The following is a 21,327-nucleotide window of genomic DNA, read 5'->3' as shown; positions in this document are numbered from 1 at the left end:
ATTTTTTCTTTGGGCGCTAAAGCAGTGGCACAATAGGAACAACAACGGGGAAGGCATTGGATGAGAATGCAACAGAATATTAATACTGCTATAACATAATAATTTCCTTGAGGATCCAACCCTAATTACCAAAAGAGACCAACTCCAATTTCCACTTTCCATCCCCTTGACGTACTCAATGATGTCCATAATGTGTTGCTTTATATTTCTTTCCAAATTCTCTATGCCAACACATTGGTCGCCAATTATTGCGCATACTCCACCACTCTGTGCCAAAATAAAATCCACTGCATATCTAGTCTGTTCTGCATACACCCTCATACTTTCTAACTGAGTAGTAATGTCTATCAAGGCTGCCACCGTAGTATTGGATAGAATCTGTAACTTGCATCCAAAATATTCTCTAGCTTTTTCACCACTGGCCATGGCAGTACCACCCGATGTAAAGATGGAGGAAAGGATGTATCCAAATCTGATACCATTTCTATAGCTGTTCACATACAAGTTTGTTACCCCTTCACAAAATTATTTTCTTAGTGTCCTTTTTACCCATCTTGTTCTATAGGTTGAGCATATTTACATGAAACACCCAAGGGCAGTACCATTCTGAGAGCCACATCATCGGTACCATTATAGACATTGGTATAAGTCCCATTGGACAGAAAGAAAAAACCTGGATTTGCACATATCGGCCCTTCATAATTCACTGCATCATATCTGGAATTCATTCCCAAAGGGCTTTAATCTTTTTTTTTATTGACTACAGAAAGAATGTTTTTATATAGTAGATCTATTCATATCTCTGAGTAGCTCCAGAAGTGCTTCTCTTTGGTTGACTATTACCCTATTACTTTCTTTGTGCCACATTGAGTTTATAGTTTAGCATCCATGGAAACGAGGGAGATGAAACCTGAGGCTACCACTCCACAAAACAAAATACCATTCCACATAATTACTCTCCATAATACACAATCCCACTCTACCCACTTCCTATACACTAAGTACCACATAATTGCTATCCACATAAATCCAGTACACGCCACGTACATCCACTCTGCTTCAAAACACAGTAGTAAAAAACATTTACAACACCTATGGTTCTAACTCTCGCAAATGCGAGACCTATTGCATTGCAAATGCTTGTAAATGTAGTGTCTATTAAGAAATAGGCCTATATATATCTTTTTGTAGAAAATATTCAATAATCATGGCTTATTGACTGTAATATAGCCATCAGCCAGTGGAGCAGGCAACACCTAGAGGTCCAGTGATAATCTGCACTCAGTCAGTCAGTCAGTCAGAATATCTTTATTCGACTTATTTAAAAAGCCATACAAAGAGGGGGAAAAGTTAAAAACATTTCATACAAGGTTTTTTTTTTTTTTTCCTTTTCTTAAAAAAAACGGTAGATACAGACAGGCAAATAAAAAGTATTACAGACAGGCTAGGTAGTTAACGAGAGGCGTGCACATCATTTTAAGGGTCTCAACCCTACCCCACCAGGCCAAAAATTTTGGTGACCAGCTATCTAGCAGCGTGGATATCTTTTTTAACGTTAGGTCTTCATTCAATTTCAGGGTCGTAATCAAGTCCTTCTCAAAATCTAAGCCCAAATATTTAAAAGCTTTTGGTTGCCAAGTGAGGCCAGATGAGCCCAGAATTTCTTTACCCCCGATGTTGTTTAGCAACTTAACTTCTGTTTTGTCCTTATTCAGTTTATATCCTGAAACTCTGGAAACCCCCTCAATTGTGTCCATTAAGGCCGGGATAGCCTCGTCAGCTTTTTCCGTCAAAATCAGCACATCGTCGGCATATGCAGTCAATTTTACCGTGCAGTCATCAAATGGAATACCAGCAATGGCTTCATTATGTCTAATATGCCACAAAAAGGGTTCTATTGCTAGTAAGAACAGAGATGGTGATAATGGGCATCCTTGTCTCGTCCCCTGTTTCAAGCAAAAAGAAGAAGAGAAGGAGCCACCCGCTCTGACCTTAGCGGTAGGGCCGGCATACAAAGCCATTACAAGTTTAATAAACGTTTCACCTAGGTTGAAGTTGTGCAGGACTGCCTCAAGGAAGGACCAATCTACCTTGTCGAAGGCTTTTCCCGCATCCAGTGTGACAGCTACCGTGTGAGTATTCAGAAGTTTTGCTTTTTCTAGGGCATGGGCTAGTACTCTGGTGTTATCACTAGACAGTCTATGTTTTAAGAAACCCGCTTGAGATGGGTGAACGAGGGTAGGAAGGACTTTCTGTAAACGGGCTGATAAAATCATGGCTAGTATCTTACAATCTAGATTAATCAGGGAAATCGGCCTATAATTTTTTGGTAACGATGGGTCTTTGCCGTCCTTAGGCAGCACTGCAATGGTTGCTTCTGCTAATGTGCCCCTCACCTCCCCTGACTCCGTGAATTCGTGAAATAGGTTCAGAAGAGGTTTAACCAGATCTGATGTAAAGCTTTTATAGAATTTGGCTGTAAAGCCATCCGGGCCCGGAGCTTTCCCACATTTCAATCTCCTGATCGCTTTTTTCCACCTCATTGGCCGAGATCGGCTCATTAAGACTGAGTCGTTCTTCAGGCTTTAGCTTTGGCAGAACACACTCCTGTAGATATTCCTGAATTTTGTATTCAGCCACCGATTCATTTTTTGCGTATAAGCCCTCGTAGAAGTCTTTAAAGACCTCAGTTATTTTTTGGGGGTCCGAATGAAGAACTCCCGCAGCATCCTTGATAACATTAATAGCATTCTTTTGCACCTTGAATTTTAAGTATGCCGCCAGGCCGCCATGCCTGCAGGCTCCCCATGACTTTCTCGGACGAATTCATCAAGAAGGTAGACAGGTTGTTTGGAGAGTTCCTATGGCGAGGGAAAAAAGCCAGGATATCACTAAAAAAGCTGCAACTAGCAAAAGAAAAGGGCGGCCTGGGCCTGCCCTCGTTCAGGAACTACCAAACAGCTTTCCTCTGTAAGCAAGGGGCCCTTTGGATGGTCGATGCTACATCCTATACTCCAGTGTGGCGAACTATCGAAAGGTCGTTAATGGCACAGGCACCCCTCTCGGCTCTCCTCACCATGGACTTGGCCCATGTACCTCACTCTAAATACATTCTACTAAATACCAGAAGAGCACTCCTCCGACTTGACCAGTCCCATAAAACTGCTTCGGTGATTAAGAGATCTACCCTACTCTCATTATGGCATAACCCTATGCTTCGGATAGAGGGGAAGACCCTTTACTGGGAGGTGTGGGCTGCAAAGGGTATACATATAGTGAATGACCTTTATGAAAATGGTAGGCCCCTACCCTTCTCGACACTACAAGAGAAATTTAATTTACCACCCATAGAATTCTACCAATTCCTGAAACTGAAAGCCGCTATCTCCAAATGTCCCCTCACTACAGAATTGCCTTGGCTGGTGAACCGTTTGCAACTACTATACCATGCTGACCATTTTGTATCCAGAATATATAAACTGCTCCTTCCTCTGCCCAAGAAACCGCACAGGTTGACCGAAAATAAGTGGAATCAGAGCCTAACTCCACAGGTATAACGGTAGATTGGGAAGTGATACACAACACCGCATTAACAAACAAGGTTTCCCCGATTCTATGTCAAACGAAGTATATGTTGTTGAACAGAGTGTTCTGGACCCCCCAGAAATTGTTTAAATGTAAACTGAGGGATACGCCCAACTGTTGGAACTGCCAAAAGGCGCCTGGTGACTTGGCACACATGCTTTTTAACTGTCCCCTTTTAAAACCATTTTGGAATAAAATATTTGCATATATTCAACAGGTATTTGGTATCACGCCTGCCCAGGAATTTATATATGTCATTTTGGGTCCTCTAGAAACACAATTGCCGGACATTCATGACAGACAATTGCTTGATATCATGTTGACATTGGCGTGCAAGGTCATACTTTATAAATGGAAAAGCTTTGCTGAAGTCAACTTTAAAATGTGGCTTGAATGGCTTTCCTTCTTAAGAGGGGCGGACAATCCTGCGCTACAGTCAGCCACGTGGAAGCCTTCGAACAACAAACTCTGGTTCTCCCTGGATGCGTCATCCTCCCATTTTGAACCCCCCATGATGCACATCTCAATGGCCAGCTTGCTTACGTAGAATCTATGTAGAATTTGGTGTGTTGACTGTGTATGCTTACTGTGTATTTCCTGTTGCGTGTACAAAGAACCAGGTCTGGGTAAATCGACTAATATTGCTCTATGGATACGCCTGTCCTTTCTCTTCTCTTCTCTTCTCTTCTCTCTCTTGTTTCCTCTTTCTCTCTTCCCCCTTTTCTTTTCTTTTCTCTCTCTGACTTGACTTTGATTATTGTAAGTGTCATTGTGCCAACACTTTATCCATTTGTACCTTGGAAGATTTATTGTATTGTCTTTCCTTTCATCTCTATTCCTCAATAAAAAAAGATTTGAATTAAAAAAAAAAAAAAAAAGTATTACATTCAAAAATGAGTATAAATAGTAAACATTTGCTTTAAGGCGAATCCAGGCAGACAGCTTTCACCCTTGAAGCGGCTACCAGAAAATTAGCTATACAAAAAGTAATGTGGGGATTGGGCAGTAATTGTAAAAAGAGCAGGGCCGGTCTCACTTGAGTGAAGCCAGCCTCTTTAAGAATAGGCAACAAGTATTTTTTTCTTGGCTCTAAATACAACCCACAAAACATGACAAAATGCATTGTATCTTGTACAGAGAACTGGTCGCAGCTGCAGGGCAAGGCTAGTTCCGGCTTCTGCCAACTTTTAAAAGAGCCTAAATAAAAATGTAACAAATTAAATCTAAACTTAGTTAAAAGAAACCTATGAAAGGGAATTGTAACAAAACCAAGGTAAGGTGCTAGTGAAAATGAGTTAACAAGTAGGCAATGTTCCCTCACTGACGGTTTCGCCAGTTCACATTCTTCACGGCATGCTTCCTTCCTTCCCATAAAGGACTTTTTTACAAAATCGATATCATGTACCTTGATGTTCTCGGGGGAGGAAAAAAGCTCCGGGCGTCCCAGGTCTGAAAATGCCTTAGCCAGATAGGCCAACCAGGGGATCTTATTAGATTTGTCCAGGGACAGAACGTCAGACATGATCTTATGATTTAATGGGAGTTCTTCGTTCATCCACGTTTTTAACCAAAAGATCAGAGGGGCCATGCTCAGCATGTCAGACAAGAAATGTAGGCCCACTTCTTTATGGATTGAGTAGGTTGGGGTCGACTGTGGTACAGAAAGCAAGGTTCTGATGAATCTATTCTCTGCTCTCTGGATTGGTTCCAAGTTTACATAACCCCACAATGCGGAACCCTATAGCGCAATGGCCACAGATTTACTCTTATAGATTTTTAACAGGGCTTCCATAGGCCTAGCCCCTAGCCTACCAGCAAAGCCCAAGAGTGCTGATGATGATCTAATGACAGCCAACCTCTTTGCTCTTACCTGCGGGCCCCAGGTCCCTTTCTGATCAAACAGTACGCCTAGATAGGGAAATGTAGATACCCTGGAAACCGTGTCCCCCCTACATGAGAATGTTTTACTTCTCTTCTTACTACACTCACGGCCCACCACCATTGTATGTGACTTGGTTACGTTTACCTTAAGATCCAATCGCTCCATAAACGAACCAAAGGCATTCAAAAGGTGCTGGAGGCCAACACCCGTGCGAGCGATCAGTACGGCGTCATCTGCATATAGGAGCGCCGGGAATTTAACGGCTCCTGCATGCGGGACGTCGGCTTCCTGCTCCCCTAGGTGTGCGCCCAGGCCGTTGATATAAATGGTGAAGAGCAAGGGGGCTAATATACAGCCTTGCCATACCCCCTTTAATGATTTAAAGAGGGGGGTACACCTACCCTCATTCGTTACACGTACGGCTGCAAAGAGCTTTTGGTGCAGAGTGGCCATAAAGGTAACCAATGCCTCGTCAATACCCATCTCCAGCAGGATGGCCCACAACTTTGTCCTGTTGACCAAATCAAAAGCCGAGGAGAGATCCATGAATGCTAGAAACACGGACCCCTCCTTGGCCACGGTGTATTTGGAGATGAGCAAGTGCAAGTTGGCGCACTGTTCAATGGTCCCTTTTCTTTCTCTAAAACCATATTGGATCTCAGACAACCCACCACAGCTCTCAACATTTTCCTTCCACCTAGATAAAAGGACTCTATCTAAGATTTTTACAGATGAATCCAGGAGGGATATAGGCCTATAACAGCCGGGATCATCCCGCTGGCCTTTTTTAAAAATAGGGACGATGGTGGAGGTGTCCCATGAGGCAGGTGCTGGGTTGCCATTGACTGCATTGAACACGTTTGCCAAAACCTCTGCCCACAATTTTGGTGAATACATAAAGAAGTCAGCAGGGACTCCATCGGGACAGTTTGATTTCATTTGTAACAATCCCAATAACCGTCGTGATGTAACGTCTTACCGTACCAAAGTAGAGCACCATGCGTAGGCAATATTAAAAATCCCTTCAGGGATGAAAATCGAAGAGAGAAAGCCCAGCCTAGCCTGGCCACAGATGAGCGCAGACGGTCTCGCCTTGCCTCATAAACTCCTTCAATTTTGAATACCAGTTCATTGCTGCATACCAGTTCCCCACTGCAGTGGCGTTCCAGCACCTGGCGAAGAAATGTTTTGCCAGCCTGTTGCTCAGACCCACCAGAATGTGGTTCCCTCGGCCCCCCTCCCCATGTGTTCCAATATTCTTAAAAGAGCAATAAAGGGTATAGGTTTGATCTGTGTTCCCAATATACAATAGAGGGTTGTAAAAATAGTCAACCAAAACTTAGTGATTTTTGGACACAACCTGTTGCATGGAAGAAATCCCCCCCTTAATCTCTGGGCATTTCAAACAGGTGGGGGATGGTCGTCTCTGTGCCTTCCACAACCATAGGGACGTCTTGTAGGATCGGAAACATTGTACAGCTTTCTGCACCTTCGTACACGCATCCTTAGCTCACTTGTCATCAGTTGACAAGTTTTGTTTTCTCAAAATTCTTCTTCTCTCTTGTGTGCATGGGAACTATGTCCACTCCAAAAACCTTAATGTTTAAACATTGTAGGGATCTTTGACAGACCCAAAAACCACAGTGTTTAAATATTGTAGGGATCTGCGACAGACCCCTACAAGGCAAGTCCCTGGTATTTGGTTTTGGGGCAGATTACCACATCCTGTGAGCCCTTAAAAATCTGAAGGCCCTTATCAAAGTCTGTCTACACCGGGAGCTGTGTCAACTTTGTAGCCTGTTGTAGCTTCAGCAATATGGACTTGTTGCAGGCCAAACTGTTGGATGTCTTATTGTTTGTTTTTCTCCGGCTCAGCAAAAGCTTGCCTTGGACACCATTAAAGATTTGTCAGCCTTTTTTGGCTTTTTTGCATTTGCTAGACAAGTTGTCCTTGTTCAAATCACCTGTTTTAGGTTCATGTAAGGGTTGACTCATGTTTCCTTCTAAACCCTTTGTAATGCCGAAATAGGATCTCTTTGGTTCTCCCTTTCCTTGTGCACTACCTTCCAACCAGTACACAGCTGTCCAATATGTCTTCTGACTCGAACGACTTTTTCTGGTCGTCCTAACTTAGCTGGCCACGTGAGTCAACGCTAGGCTTTCTCAGTGCAGCTGCCTTACACCATCTTTTCACCCAAATTAAGTGGTTTTGATAACCAGGAGGCCTTTTTGTCAGTTTGTGACTTCCTTTCACGTTTCTCAATCCAACACTCTTATAATGTTCTCTGCCCTTCCTCATCCCGCAAAGGAGTAGGAGAGACTCCATTGGCTGGATGCTAAAAGTTAACTTTAACATCGATTGCATCATAAACTCATTGTGTGGATGATTAACTTTGTGTGGTGTTTTCTGGGGCAGTGCAGTCCTTGCAGAAAGCCATGATAGATAATCCTATCTATTAAGATCTTCTATGCATTGGTCAAGAAATAGCCTCCAGAAGGACTAATGGTCCACTCCACCATGGTGAAGAGTGCTACCACTGTCTTGGCATGGTGAGTGCCTGTACCCCGATGCCTGTAAGGCTGTGACATTGGCATCAGTGCAGAAGTTCACAAAGCACTAGTTTCTTGATTGCCAGATCTGACTGGAAGGGCATGTTCCATTCCAAAGATCCGCCGCCTTAGGAAGCAATGCTTTGTTATCCATTCTAATGCTTCGGAATCGGAGTTGGAAATATCCATCAGAAAAACAAGTTACTTACTTTCGGTAAGGCTATTTCTGGTGGATACTGGAGATTTCTCACTGCCTTCCTACCTCCCCGTACTATGGAATAGTCTTTCTTCCCATCTAAATAGGTCTCAAACTGGAGATCTGCACACTGGCACCTTTGATTATTGTTGGGCTCAGCGTCCAAGGGAGAGAACGGAGTCAAGAATGAAGCTGATGTCGATTCACATGGGTGGCACTTAGATGTGACTCCATCGTCCACACAGAGACAGACAAAGCCACATACTGGCACAGGAGCAACTCTTTTAAATCTTCAGGATCCAGTTTGGCGCTTGGGGATATCTTAAAGGTGATGAATTTGTGGTTAGAAGTATCCGCCAGAAAGAGAAGAATTTGTTCATTTGCAGTCCGCATTAGCCCTAAGAAAGATTTGTTGAAAGTAACCTACTAGTAAGTCACTGTTGTGCTTCATTACTCTACAGTGTTCACATTTTGACCATTGTTTTATTGAACAATAAGAATAAATTTTGACACCGAAATATTTGGATGATTGATCATGGTAATAACAAATAAATTACTAACTCTACCCACTGCGCAGCCTTTCAGCATTTCTAGCTTTGTGGAAAAATCACCAGGTTTGTGTACTAGTTTGGCCATATTTAATTGGAATAAAATGACAGCCATTTTTCTGCCAAATGGCAATCCTTCAGTAGGACAAATAGAAGTATTGCAACAGTGTTCTAAAGGCTGTGCAACTAAAACTAGCATGTGGAATGCAATGTTAAAATTCGCTGATACAGACTTTGAATGAGTAGGGCCACAGCTGGCATCTCGCACTTTCTTTTTTTGTTTTTAAACAGACCTTTATTGACATCGTTAAATGTAACACATATGGGTGCCTACATCCCAACAGGCCGGCACAGCAGTACTCGACAAACAGTTCAAAGGGCAATGGGGATACGAACACAGCAAGCCACCTACAACCCCAGTGGGCCGTCCGCGTCAGGTGGGCAATCATAACAGGCAGTCCTCAACTCAGGTCTCCAAACAAATTCCCAGAAAAAACAGCAAGATCTATAAGTCACAGTAAAAACAACATCTGTCGCCTAGTATCTCATTCCATTGTCCACTCAGGTCCCACACAATCGTACACATCCGAAGGTCACTACCCGCGTGTTTTGCTCCATTCCCCACTACTCCACTAAGCGCTCAGGTGGACCCACCTCCATGGAGGCCTCCGTCTCTGCAGGTCCCTCCCCGTCCCGTCTCTCGACCACCACTTGCTCTGGACCTGGTTCTGTGTCCCCAGTGTCGGCGTGTGCCAAAAGAGGGTGGCATAAGTTCGGCAGAGGCGTGTGCAGCTGTTCCTGGCAATGTATGAGGTCGTTAAGCCAGTCCTTACATTTGGGGGCTTGGCCGTGCTCCCATCGACAGGCTATTTGCCTCTTCGCCAATAAGCGGACCAAGGAGGCGAATCTCCGCACATTGGCAGGGATTTGTTCCGTGTAGCCTAAAAGAACAGTAAGGGGATCGTCAGGCACTTGTACTTCAGTCAGGTCATCAAGTGCTTGCAGCACTTCCCTCCAGTAGTCCCGGACAAGCGGGCAGACCCAGGCCAAGTGTCCAAAGTCAGCGTTCTGTGCCCCACATCTATCACAGCAATCAGTGTCCCGCAAATGTAGCCGGTGTAGCCGGGCTGGCGTGTAATATAATCAGTGGATATATTTATAATGTATCAGGCGTAATCTGCTATTGGCAGAAATGGCACCCGTTTAGCGGCAGCAATAGGCCCATTGTTCAGTCGTGATGGGAGTGCCCATTTCTGCCTCCCATTTCCCCTTGGCTGGAGCTAGGTCCCTTTCCCATTTCCCCTGAGTTGAGCGATATAATTGCTAAACTACATGCTATGGGGGAGTTTGTTGCAGGAGAGTATGTAGGGGAATCATAATAGTGGGTTCTGATGGGAAGCACTGAGTCAGAGAGCTCATGTCTTGCCTGACCCTCAACCAATAAAAGCATTCAAGGGGAATGGGGGTAGTGGTACCAAAAAACTCCTCACTAGATCTAAACTTCCCATTCTTGTATAATTGGCCCCAAGTAAGGCAGGATAATTTGCGCAGCATGCAGCGGCATCCCCCCTCTGTCGTGACTGGTATATCCTGTCTTCCCTGCAGGGGCACCAGTGGCGAGTAGAAAAAGGGCATTTGAGTGTATGCGCCAGGCACTAGTCGTGCATTGGACAGTTGTGGCCGCTAAACGTCTAGGCACCCTTCAGCTGTGCTGAGATATGCTGTGCATGGTGTGGGAGCCATATATCCATCCTCGATGGCCAGGTGAGGCATATACGGGGGAGGGTGTATCCAGTAGGCCGCAAAGTGTGCCTGAGCGCAGACAAAGTCTAATTCCATATCAGGGACTTTAAATCCCCCATCCTCAAAGGTCCGAGTTAGAACCTCCCACGCTAATCTGGGCTGTTTCCCACCCCATGCTAATCTGATTAGTTGGGTTTTGATGCATTTAACAAAATACAGACTAGGAGCATAGGGAATGTTGGTAAAAAGGTAGAGGAGTTTGGGCAAAATTATCATCTTAATCAATGACACTCTGGCCGCCATGGAGTCATCGCAATCCACCCGGCTATCCTGTCTGTGATATGATCAAGTGTACGGCCATAATTGGAGCGCATCTGCTCCTCCCGGCATCGAGAAATCCGGATACCCAGATAAGTGATGGTGTCCCTGCACCACTTCAGCGGAAAGTCAGTCACAAACTCCACTGTGGCATCTGTAAGGGGGAATATTTGGGATTTCCCCCAGTTCACATTTATTCCGGATAGTTGGCCAAAGAGGATGAGCAGTCAGAGAATGGGGTTGAGGCTAACCACAGGGTCCCATAGGTACAGTGTTAGATCATCAGCATATAGGGAGATTAAGATCTGCCTCTCTGGGTAGATCAATGCATAGTCTCGAAAGTATTGTCTATCCTTCGCCGCTAGAGGCTCAATGGCTATAGCAAAGATTAATGGTGACCGGGGACATCCCTGCCCGGTGCCCCGTGTGATCGAGAAGGGGGCCGATTGAATTCCATTGACCATCACTCTGGCTCGCACCCCTGTATAGAGCAAGTTGATCCACTCCAGAAAGGGGGCTGGAAACCCCATGCGTTGAAGGACAAAGGCGAGATGGTCCCATTCCTGGGAGTCTAACGCCTTAGTGGCATCGAGAAATATAGCTGCAGCTTTGGCGTCCGGGTCTGTCATGGAGAAGTGCAAATAGCGTACACAAGTTGTGAGATGTGCCTCGAGTGGGCACAAAACCTGACTGATCCGGAAGCACCAGCACTGTCATAAGGAGACTAATTCAATTAGCAATTAATTTGTCCCGGATTTTGGCGTAGACTTTTATTAAAGAGAGAGGCCTATACGAGTCGCATGAGGTAGGTGATTTACCAGGCTTGGATATGGATATAATGTGAGCCTACCGCATAGAGGGGGGGGGTGGGGGGGGGGGAGTATACTAGTCTCCCGAGCCTCCGCAAGCACATGCCTCAGTATTGGGATGAGTAAATGATGCAAGGTTTTATAAAATTCAGCCGGTAGGCCACCCGGGCCTGGGGCCTTCCCCGACTGCAATTGCATTATGGCCGTTATGATTTTGTCATCCTCGTGATGTCGCAAAAGAAATTCCCTCTGCCCATCTCCCAGCCAGGCTATGGCCGTATCCTCAAAAAAGGGGGTGAAGTCCACTGGCTGAGCTCTGAGTTTTGTACAGTCCTCTGTAGAACTCCCGAAAGGTCTCCACAATTTCAGTTGTCGCTATGCATTTTTCCATCCTCCCCCTCAATCTCGAGCACAGTATTCGAGAACCATGGAGGCCTTACCAAGGCCGCGAGCATGTTTCCAGGTCTATCCCCTTCCCCGTATTGGCATGCCCTGTGATATTTCCCTCTGTATTTACATTCTCTCTCTGATGTCTCTTGGTATTCACTAAGCACTCAGCTCAGGAGTGGGGTTATGCTGCAGTTCCGCCTCGACATGTTTGTGTTCTGTCTCCAGACGCAAGGTGGACCGGATATTCCTCAAGATCCCGCCACTCTTTGCGCTGCACACGCCCCGTACAGTAACTTTAAAAGCTTCCCACATCGTGGAGTAGTGCTCCACCGAACCCTCGTTCCTAGGGAAGAAATCAGTGATTTCCTGCTCAAGTTCCTGCTTGAATACTGGGTCTAGTAGGGATAGTGGATTGAAACTCCAAAACTGAAAAGGAGAGTCAGTCTGTGGGAGGGTCACAGCAGACAACACTGGGGAATGGCCCGAGTAAGTCCAAGGGAGGTGGGAGGAGTACGTCACCCAAGGGGCAAGGCCCTTATTAATGTAATGTAATGGTACTTGTATAGCGCACGAATCACCATGAGGCATCTCGGCGCTTGTACGAATACCGCTGAGGAACCCTTCCTGGCCTTTTCCCTGTGAAGTGCCCACTCCTGGGCACCCCCAAGGTGAAGCCAGGAATCCTAGCATTGTTGGGGCCATTGTAGAGATTAAGCAAGCTATTGCCCAGAGTTGCAGAGTGGGACCCATGATTAGAATAGGCACCGAGGCGAGAATTATCAGGTCCGGGGAAATTGAGCCCAAGAGCCGCCGAGGCGGGAATTGAACCCTGGTCCTGGGCCAGACCTCTGCATCAGGGTCTGCCGCTCTAACCATTGCGCCACACTTCTCCACAGTGAGACCTGCATCAATTCTCGACCAAGAAGCCCGGGCCATGGTGTAACAGGTGCCCTCCCGCTTGGTCGGATTTATGTGTCGCCATGCATCAACCAGTTCATGGTCCTCAAGTAGTGCTTTGAGAGTGGCTTGTGACTGAGAATAGTGCTGTGGTTGCTGGTGCGAGTGGTCCAGTGAAGAATTGACTGTCACATTAAGATCCCCTCCCCATAGAAGATGCGTATAACCAATCTCCAATATCTTTCCCCAGAGCACCCGGAAAAACTCTGGATCATCCATGTTAGGTCCATAACACGAAATAAGTGTGAAGGAGTGATTGGCTATCCTGCCCCAGAGGATAGAGTACTGGCCTTGCTTATCTGTGATAGTTCCCAGTGTGGTGTATGGGAGGGACTTCCTCACTAGGATGCACGTGCCACGAGCATATGATGAATAGGAAGAAAAACATGAATGACTGGCATATCGAGCAGCAAAAGTGGAGGGGACAGTGGGATTAAAGTGCGTCTCCTGCAGCATGTCGTGCCGGTCTAGATAAGATAATATGTGCCCACACTTGCGGGGCTCTCCCAACCCTCGCACATTCCAAGTGAGGAAGCTGTATGTAGGGGGACCCGAGCGTTCAGCCATAGCAAAAATTGGGGTTATGCATTCTCATTAAGTGGTCTCACACTTCTTGCATTCACACACAAAACCTTCCTACCCTCCTCCCACATCAGCAGCCCAAACCAGCCGTGGCCCACTTCCCTCCCCTCCCCCCCCCCCACACCCCCCCCCCCCCACTTCCCTCAATACAGTATTCCAAACAGGGGAGAACAACTTAGTCTGTACCACAACTAGCAGTAAGAAACTAACAATCCTAGCAGTAAGGGGTCACCTGTGAGGTGGAGTCCAGAGGGCATCCAGGGGTCTTCCTCGCCAGGGTGAGGGTGTTCGGGTGATCATATGTTTGGTCATCTTGAGTCCGATTTGCAGGGTGTCTACAATGCCATATGAGGCCGCCCACTCAGCGGCAACGGGGGCAGAGTGCAGGTGTCCAGAGTATTGCAGGGGGGCAGGGAGACGGCCAAGTAATTCCCAAAGCATTCATCGTATCCACTACCTCCTTGGCAGCGGCCAGCTTCTCGTGCGTTGCAGGTCGGCAGCATCTCCACCTCCAGGGGAGAATGTCAGCTCCCTCTCTGATCCCCCCTCCGCGGTGTCCAGGTACCCCACTCTACTATAACATATGGCTCATTATCATATGGCATGTTTTCTGATCGGCGAGCAGAAATCGGGGGTTCTGAGTTCATTCTACATCCGAAGTACCGCCACCAGCGTCAGGGCGATAGGGCAGGGAGGCCCATCCCGCTGCCGGCCTCAGCAAGGTTTTCAGGAAGTCTTGTGCAAGCTGCGGAGTGGTGAAGAAATGCTGTTTACTTTGATAAGTCACTTTGAGCTTTGCTGGGAAGAGCATCGTATATGGAATATTAAGCTGCTGTAGCGTCTTCTTCACCGGTAGAAATTTCCGTCTCTGCTCCTGGACAGCCATGGTGAAGTAGGGATATATTGAAACGTCCATTCCTTCATGGCGGAGCTGTCCTCGCTCCCTGGACAGGCAAACGGCTGCATCCCGGTAGTTAAGCAAGCGGGCGATTATTTTGGTGAGGTGTTGCCCCAGGTACCGGGTGGGCCGCCAACGAGTGATGAGCCCTTTCTACCACCAATACCGGTGAGAAGGCCTCCCTTCCAAAGAGCGCAATGAAGAGGCGTTCCACATACTCCTCCATCTTCCCAGTGGCGGTTGATTCTGACACTCCCAAAATGCGGAGGTTGTTTCCCCGAGAGCGGGATTCTAGGTCCTCGTTCTTGGTTGCTATCACTCGCAGGACCCTATCCATTTCGATTGTGCGGGACGCTGTTGTGGTAGAGGTGTCTTCCAGGTCCGATATCCACTGTTCCATCTCCGCCAGTCGCTCCTCATATTTGCCTACTTTATGCGATACTCCATCTAATCGCGCAGACATGGAGTCCATCTTGGATTCTATGGAGGTCAGGCTAGATTGCAAAGGCAATAGTAGGTCCTTCAGATCAGCAGTCGAGGGCGCCTGGGTCTCCACCTGTCCTTCATCATGGTCCGGTTGTGAGCGGGTTCCCTTCCTTTCCTCAAAGTTGAGCTTTAGTTGGCGTCTGTCCGGCTTCCCCAATGTCATCCGGCAGCCTGGCCCTGCCCCACAGGAGCAGTCGTTCAATCGGCCGCGTGACTTCTGGACCTCGTATAGAGGAGGGATCCCACCACTCTGCGCCTCAGGATTGCAGCACGCCTCCCAATAGTGGGCCCACCCCAGTATGTAGTCAGAGGGGAGGCCGAGACACCCACACACAGTGTTGTAATGGGTGGGAGGGAGGTCTGTATTGCTTCTCCAGTGCACCTCCAACAAGCTAGAATGGGAGCCTTGGTGTTCTTTCCGGGAGCAGCAGCTATCGGGCGTTCCGGGAGTTGTCTTGCGCTCCCTGGAGTGTCCGAGGCCTCCCTCTGAAGGAGGCGTAATCTCTTGTGTCCACAGGGCTGCTGTGCAGAAGTGGTCTATCTCCAGTGAGGAGGCCAGGAGCTCAGGCCGCATGTCAGCCAGCCCGTCGCTCCTAATACAACACCTGCAGCTCCAGCCCCACTGCAGTGCCTGTGAGGGAGGCGTCACCCAGGGGCCCGCAGGTCTGCCCAGGGCTCAAGGCCTCCAGGAGAAAAAGTAGGCCTTCCAGGGAAAGAGGAGGCCCGTCACGCCGCACCGTCTGCTTCAGGTATACACAGCCTCCCCTATGGATGGGGCCAGCACAGCCTCCCGCGGCTGTCTATAGCCTCTCGCTGCATCCAGCAATGGTTGTTCCCTCTGCTCTTCGGAGGAGTCCTCCCAGTCCGGCCCGCAGGGTCACAGCGCTCGGCCGGGTCCCAAAAGGCTTCGAGGCTGCCAGTCAGAGGCCCTCGACACTCCGCGCAGACAGAGCGGTGCCCACCGCCCCCCCCCCCCCTTGCAGAGTGCAGCCATCCCCGGGGGGTATCAAATGGATGACATGCGGCCCTCCGGCCGCGGATCCAGGTCGCTCTCCCAGCCCAGCAGCGGCCGCCTACCTGCCAGGCAATCAGTGGTGTTGCGGCTCCTCTCCTGCTCAGTCGGAGCCTTGGCGCCAGGCAGGAGCTGCTCTCCCCCTTTCCGCAGTCATCAGCGGGCTCTCCTATCAGCCAGGTCCCGCAGTCTCCCCTGCTAAAGGCGGACCGCTCACATCGATCGTCTCAGCGCTTACAGCTCCGCCGGTCAATCCCTCATCGCCGCCATGTTGTGCACATCCAGCTCTGCAGGCCAGTCGCAATCTCCTATGCTCCGCGGCCAGGTAAAGCTAATTTTCTCGACATCATACACCGCCGTGTTGTTCCTCTGCTCAGATTTCCTCTTTTTTCCGCTCATAAATTCCAGATGACCAGGATAAATGCCGGTTATGTCCCCGAACCGCAAGAGCCTCACGCAAGTGCGGCCATCTTGCTTGGCACCCTTCAGCGCCCCCCCAGCATCTCACACTTTAAACTGTTGTGAAATCTATTTTTTCAGATCAGTGTGTTTTTTAACATGTTATCTATCGGTGAAAGTGTAGCGGGTCGATTTTCAATCTAGATAAATACAATATCTGCATGTGAATGTGAGGAGTTAATTTTAATGGAAATATGTTGTGATTTAAGCATAGTCTTAGTTTTCGTTACAAAGGTAACATTTACAAAAATGTTCTCAAAAAGGCATTGCTTTTTAGAAATATGTAGTCCAATTTACTATCTTTTTTTTCCGTCTGGTTGACAGAAGTTTGAAGACCAGGATTCACCCACTGGATTGCCATTATCTTTACCTCTGGCATATGGCTCTTCTTCAGCAAGTTGTGGAGGTAGCCCATTTTGTCAAATTAATGGAAGATCTGAATTCTTTGAATCTTCCTCTAGCCCAGAAGTAGAGCGCCCTTCGTCCACGTCAACGTCCACATGGATGGCTAGAAGTGCGATGCCTGCCTACATAGGATTTCTGCAAATGCACAAAAGTGGAAGATTGGTAATGTAACTTTAGTAATAACACAACATTTGCAAGTTTAATGTCCTTGGTGTAATGATCCAGAAAGATGAGATGAATGTGACCGGTGAGCCTTAACAAAACATAGTGTTCGGGGCTCGTGGGGCGAAGGAAGTTAAAGCATGACAGAAGGACAAATGTATTAACGGGTGTGAGTGACCGAAGGAGATGCACGTGTATGACGGAGTTTTGATGGTCATGGGAGGAAATGATCTCAAGGTATGTCTCACAATGGTTTTTGTCAATGGCCAGTAGTGAGTTGGGGGTTCGAAATCGATTATTCGTTATGCAGGTTTGTCCCAAGGGTTTACAAGATGCACCTAGTTTTTCAGGCTTGCAACGGACCATGCAAATAACTCCCATTTAGATTAATTATATGTAAATATATCGCATCAATATCCTGAAAGTCTACCTTTGATCTGGCCGTCCTAGAACTATGTTAAACACCCCTTCTGTTCAGAGTCCATTCTGTTCAGTTGACATTACTCTGGAGTGAAGGGATCCTTAGATCTTCTGTTTTCTTATGTTATAAAACAAGAGAGGACTTCACAGTAGATGTTGGGAGAGAGGACAGTAGAATGCTGTACTTGACACATGGTGAGGAGATGTTGACTAGCCATCTCCATTTTCTCCTCCCCTCTGCCAGGCCCGGACTGGCTGACCCAAAGCAGCCCTTGCAACAGTGCTCAAACCAGTCTGCTCCCTTAATCTCTTTATGTAATCTTTCCTTCTATCCATACTCACTCACTCTTTCGCTCCACACTCTGTTCTCCCTCTGATCACTTTCTCTCTACCTTTGCCCTCTCTTCCCATTTTCTCTCTCCCTTTAAGCCTCCCTTTGCCTTCTGCAAGTAATCTTGGGAGCTGGGAAAAGTGATTGAGGCAGAAGGAGTAGCTCTGGGCTTTCAGAACTGGCCTTCAAGTCCCCTGGCCAACTGGGAAATACCTGGTGGAATGTAAGACCTGGCTGGCTGTGCCCTCTGTTGCATTTTCTTCCTATCCTTTTTTGCTCTCCTCCTATTCCTCACCTGCTCTTCTCTCTTCTTCCCTCTGCTACCATGGAATTCTATTTTTCTCTTCTTGCCCCAAGTCTTCATCCTCCCTGTTCTTATACAGCCACCACCTTCCCACCATCTTGCTCCTTGCTTCCTTTACTCCTCCTTATCCTTGTCAACCATCTGTTCCTCATCCTTCTTCGCTCTGCCCCTTGCTCCTCTTCCTCCTTCAGATGTATATAGTTTAGAATTTGTATTTTTCAGGTTGCAAATACCTTTAGCACATTATGGGATTAATGACATCCGCTTTATACAAATACAAACAGGAATCTAAGCTAAGCATGAATACAGTGTGAGGACAGGTGGGGTTTCAACATCTGTTTACCCTCCTCTCGCCTATGTGCAGAAGCCAGGGTTTGCACAACTGTATGGTTTATGAAATCACGGCGAAGACACAACACAGAGAACAGTTGCTTAAAATCATATTTTTGCTCCCACAAACCTCCCTTTGAACACCTGTTCAGCATGTTATAACTGCTATTCAATATTTATTTGCATTAGCGTGGCCACTTCTTCCTTCTGTATCCTGACACTTGAAACGTGAACATTACTTGGTGGGGGAATGCACAATTTGGTACATGCCTGACAGCGAGCAGGAAGCATATTTGCACATAAACAACTAATACTGCAATTACTAGAACTAATATTACTTTTAATATAGTCCAAACCCAAACTCAAAATAGTGAAGAAATGGTATTCCTAGTGCCAAATTGACGAACTCCTGAGCAGATGTATCAGTCTGCTTCACCTCTCTTATTCCTCTAGCTATACTGGTTGTTTGCAGATACTTTCTGACCTGCTCCTAAGCTTGGTGTCTAATACAGGGAAGCACAAGTCTCAGAAAATAGGGCCCTCCCCGAACCTTGGCATCCAAGTGTATGCCTTTTTTGTCTTTAGACAAAATAAATGCCCTCCTCTGCCGGGCCAGGTGGCATTGGCCTGACTAAATACATGGGTGCAGTTACTCTGTCCCATCTCTTGCGATCCATTTGTTTCGTGATCCATGTCCTATTGTTACACATAAAGCCGGGAGATTTTTATGAGGCAGAGGTGTTTGGAATCAAGCTATTCATTCCTAGGACGAAGTGTTTATATCTTTCACTCATGACACTATCATTGGAGGCGTCTCTGTAGGATAAACCTTCCCCTCCGACGGAACAACCGAATGATACTACTATTTCATCTCTGTATTTGCATCTGACGTCAGTGCCCCTCGAGCCAGAAAACCAGATAATCACTGCTTTAAATAGAGTATAACAAGAATCATTAAGCATCAAACTCAAAGGCATTAAAGGCATCCCTTGCTGTTACAGAAGGAAGTTTTAGGCAAATCTGACAATTTGAGACCTTTAATTCCTTGTGTTAGGCGTTCATCATTTGTATGGTAATGTTTCCATGCTGCTTGTTGGATTGGTGGTCATACAAATCTTCAGCAAGTGTGGTATTATTTGAACCCAATACATTTGGTAAGTATAGATCATACAAGTCGATGACAATGGCAGTTTTATTTATTTATATACTTGTATAGCGCAGGACTCGACCCCCTGAGGGTTATCTCTGCGCTTGTGTTCTTCTAAGGTGCCTAAACCATAATCATAAGATGCGTAAATTTTAGGATGTCAAGAACAGGTATGTCTTTAGAGATTTCCTGAAGGCCTGGAGGTTGGTGTTTTGCCTCAAGGTAAGAGACCGCATCTACGCTCCCAAACGCCACCTCCGATCGACCAACCACGCCCTCGCCGCCGTCCCCCGCATCCGAAGAGCGACAACAGGAGGAAGGTCCTTCTCCTACCTGGCCGCCAAGACCTGGAACACCCTCCCTACCGACCTCCGCCTGACCCAAGACCACCTCTCCTTCAGGAAGAAGCTCAAGACCTGGCTGTTCGAGCAGTAGCGGCACCCCACCCCCTCCCCCAAGCGCCTTGAGACCCCCTGGGTAAGTAGCGCGCTCTATAAATGCCTTGATTGATTGATTGATTGATTGATCGTATTCCAAAGGGTGGGGCCCTTATGACCGTGCACGACCACCCTGTCTTGCCCTCTTGACATGTGGAATCTGGAGCAACAGTTGGTTACTAGAGCGCAGGAGACGGCCAGGCTTATAAAGGTTACATTTTTCTGCCAAGTATTTGGGACCTGAGCCAAAGAGACTTTTATGTATTACGCAGCAGATTTTAAACTTGACCCGCTGACGAATGGGCTGCCAGTGAAGTTTGTCCAGGAGGGGGCGTGAAGAAGACCTAGCTGGAGCATTGAGAACCAGTCTGGCCGCCGTATTCTGAGCTACCTGCAGTCTGCTAAGTTGCTCTTCATTGGCAGATATAAAAAGGCTGTTGCAATAGTCTAGCCTACTGACCACAAACGTCTGAACCAGCGTTTTTCTGTAGGTGTCGGCCAGAAACGGGAACACGTGCCTCAGGAGTCTGATAACCCGAAAGCAGGACCCAGTTACCTGATTTGCGTGCTCCTTTAGTAGCAACGCCTGGTCAAGTCGTACCCCTAGGTTCTTCACTACCTGTTTAGGGCAGGGATCTTGTCCTAAGTCCGGGGGCCACAATTCAGGTGACCACAGGAGGGGGTCTCCCCAAAGAGCATGACCTCCGTTTTGCCCACATTACATTGTAGGCAATTGGACGCCATCCAGTCGGACACTGCTCTCATACCTGCGGCAAATGAATGTTTGATTGCCGGTGTGAGGGTCTGGAATGGGAACAAAAGTGGAGTATTGTCAGCGTACAATACTGGAGTGAACCCATATTCTCTCACAATGGCAGCCAGGGGGGCCACATACACATTAAAAAGTGTAGGGCTTAGGCTTGAGCCTTGTGGGACCCCCTTGGTGAGCTCCCTAGAGATGGAATGATGGGAGCCCAACCGGACACTTTGTGAGCGGCCCGAGAGAAAACTCTCAAGCCAGGACAGAGCCAAACCGCCTATCCCCACCTTCTGCAGACGACCGAGAAGAATATCATGTGACCCCGTGTCAAAGGCAGCGGACAGATCTAACAGCACCAGAATCATAGAGGCCCCTCTATCCTGTGCCATCCTGATGTTATCGGTCACGGAGAGGAGGGCTGATTCAGTGCTGTAGTTAGGTCTAAACCCAGATTGAGAGTGTTCAAGGCCTCCTGCTGCCGCGATAAAATTGGACAGGTGGGTGTTCACATGCTTCTTGGTCATCTTGCTTAAATATGGCAGAAGGGAGATAGGACGGAGGTTGGAAAGGTCTGACCATGGCAGGGCTGCGTTCTTCCGAATAGGGGTTACTACCG

The 21,327-nt window shown here is 47.3% G+C and overlaps 1 protein-coding gene across 3 annotated transcripts in view; it reads left to right on the top strand.

Moving 5' to 3' along the window:
- The window catches only part of FIGLA (folliculogenesis specific bHLH transcription factor), a 439,043-nt gene that overhangs the window by 158,605 nt on the left and 259,111 nt on the right, over positions 1-21,327 (top strand). For all 3 annotated transcript variants that reach the window (XR_015301023.1, XM_086944780.1, XM_086944779.1), the window contains exon 4: positions 16,740-16,982. Coding sequence is in view for 2 of the 3 variants with exons in the window: in XM_086944780.1 (XP_086800906.1) it covers positions 16,740-16,982 (243 nt within the window). In the remaining variant the exon portion in view is untranslated. The remainder of the gene's footprint in view (positions 1-16,739; positions 16,983-21,327) is intronic.

The sequence above is a fragment of the Lissotriton vulgaris genome, chromosome 11 (genome assembly GCF_964263255.1).
Source record: "Lissotriton vulgaris chromosome 11, aLisVul1.2, whole genome shotgun sequence".
NCBI classification, from domain to species: Eukaryota; Metazoa; Chordata; class Amphibia; order Caudata; family Salamandridae; genus Lissotriton; species Lissotriton vulgaris.
The sequence above is the reverse complement of the archived record's forward strand: the minus strand, read 5'-3'. Positions and strand labels throughout refer to the sequence as shown.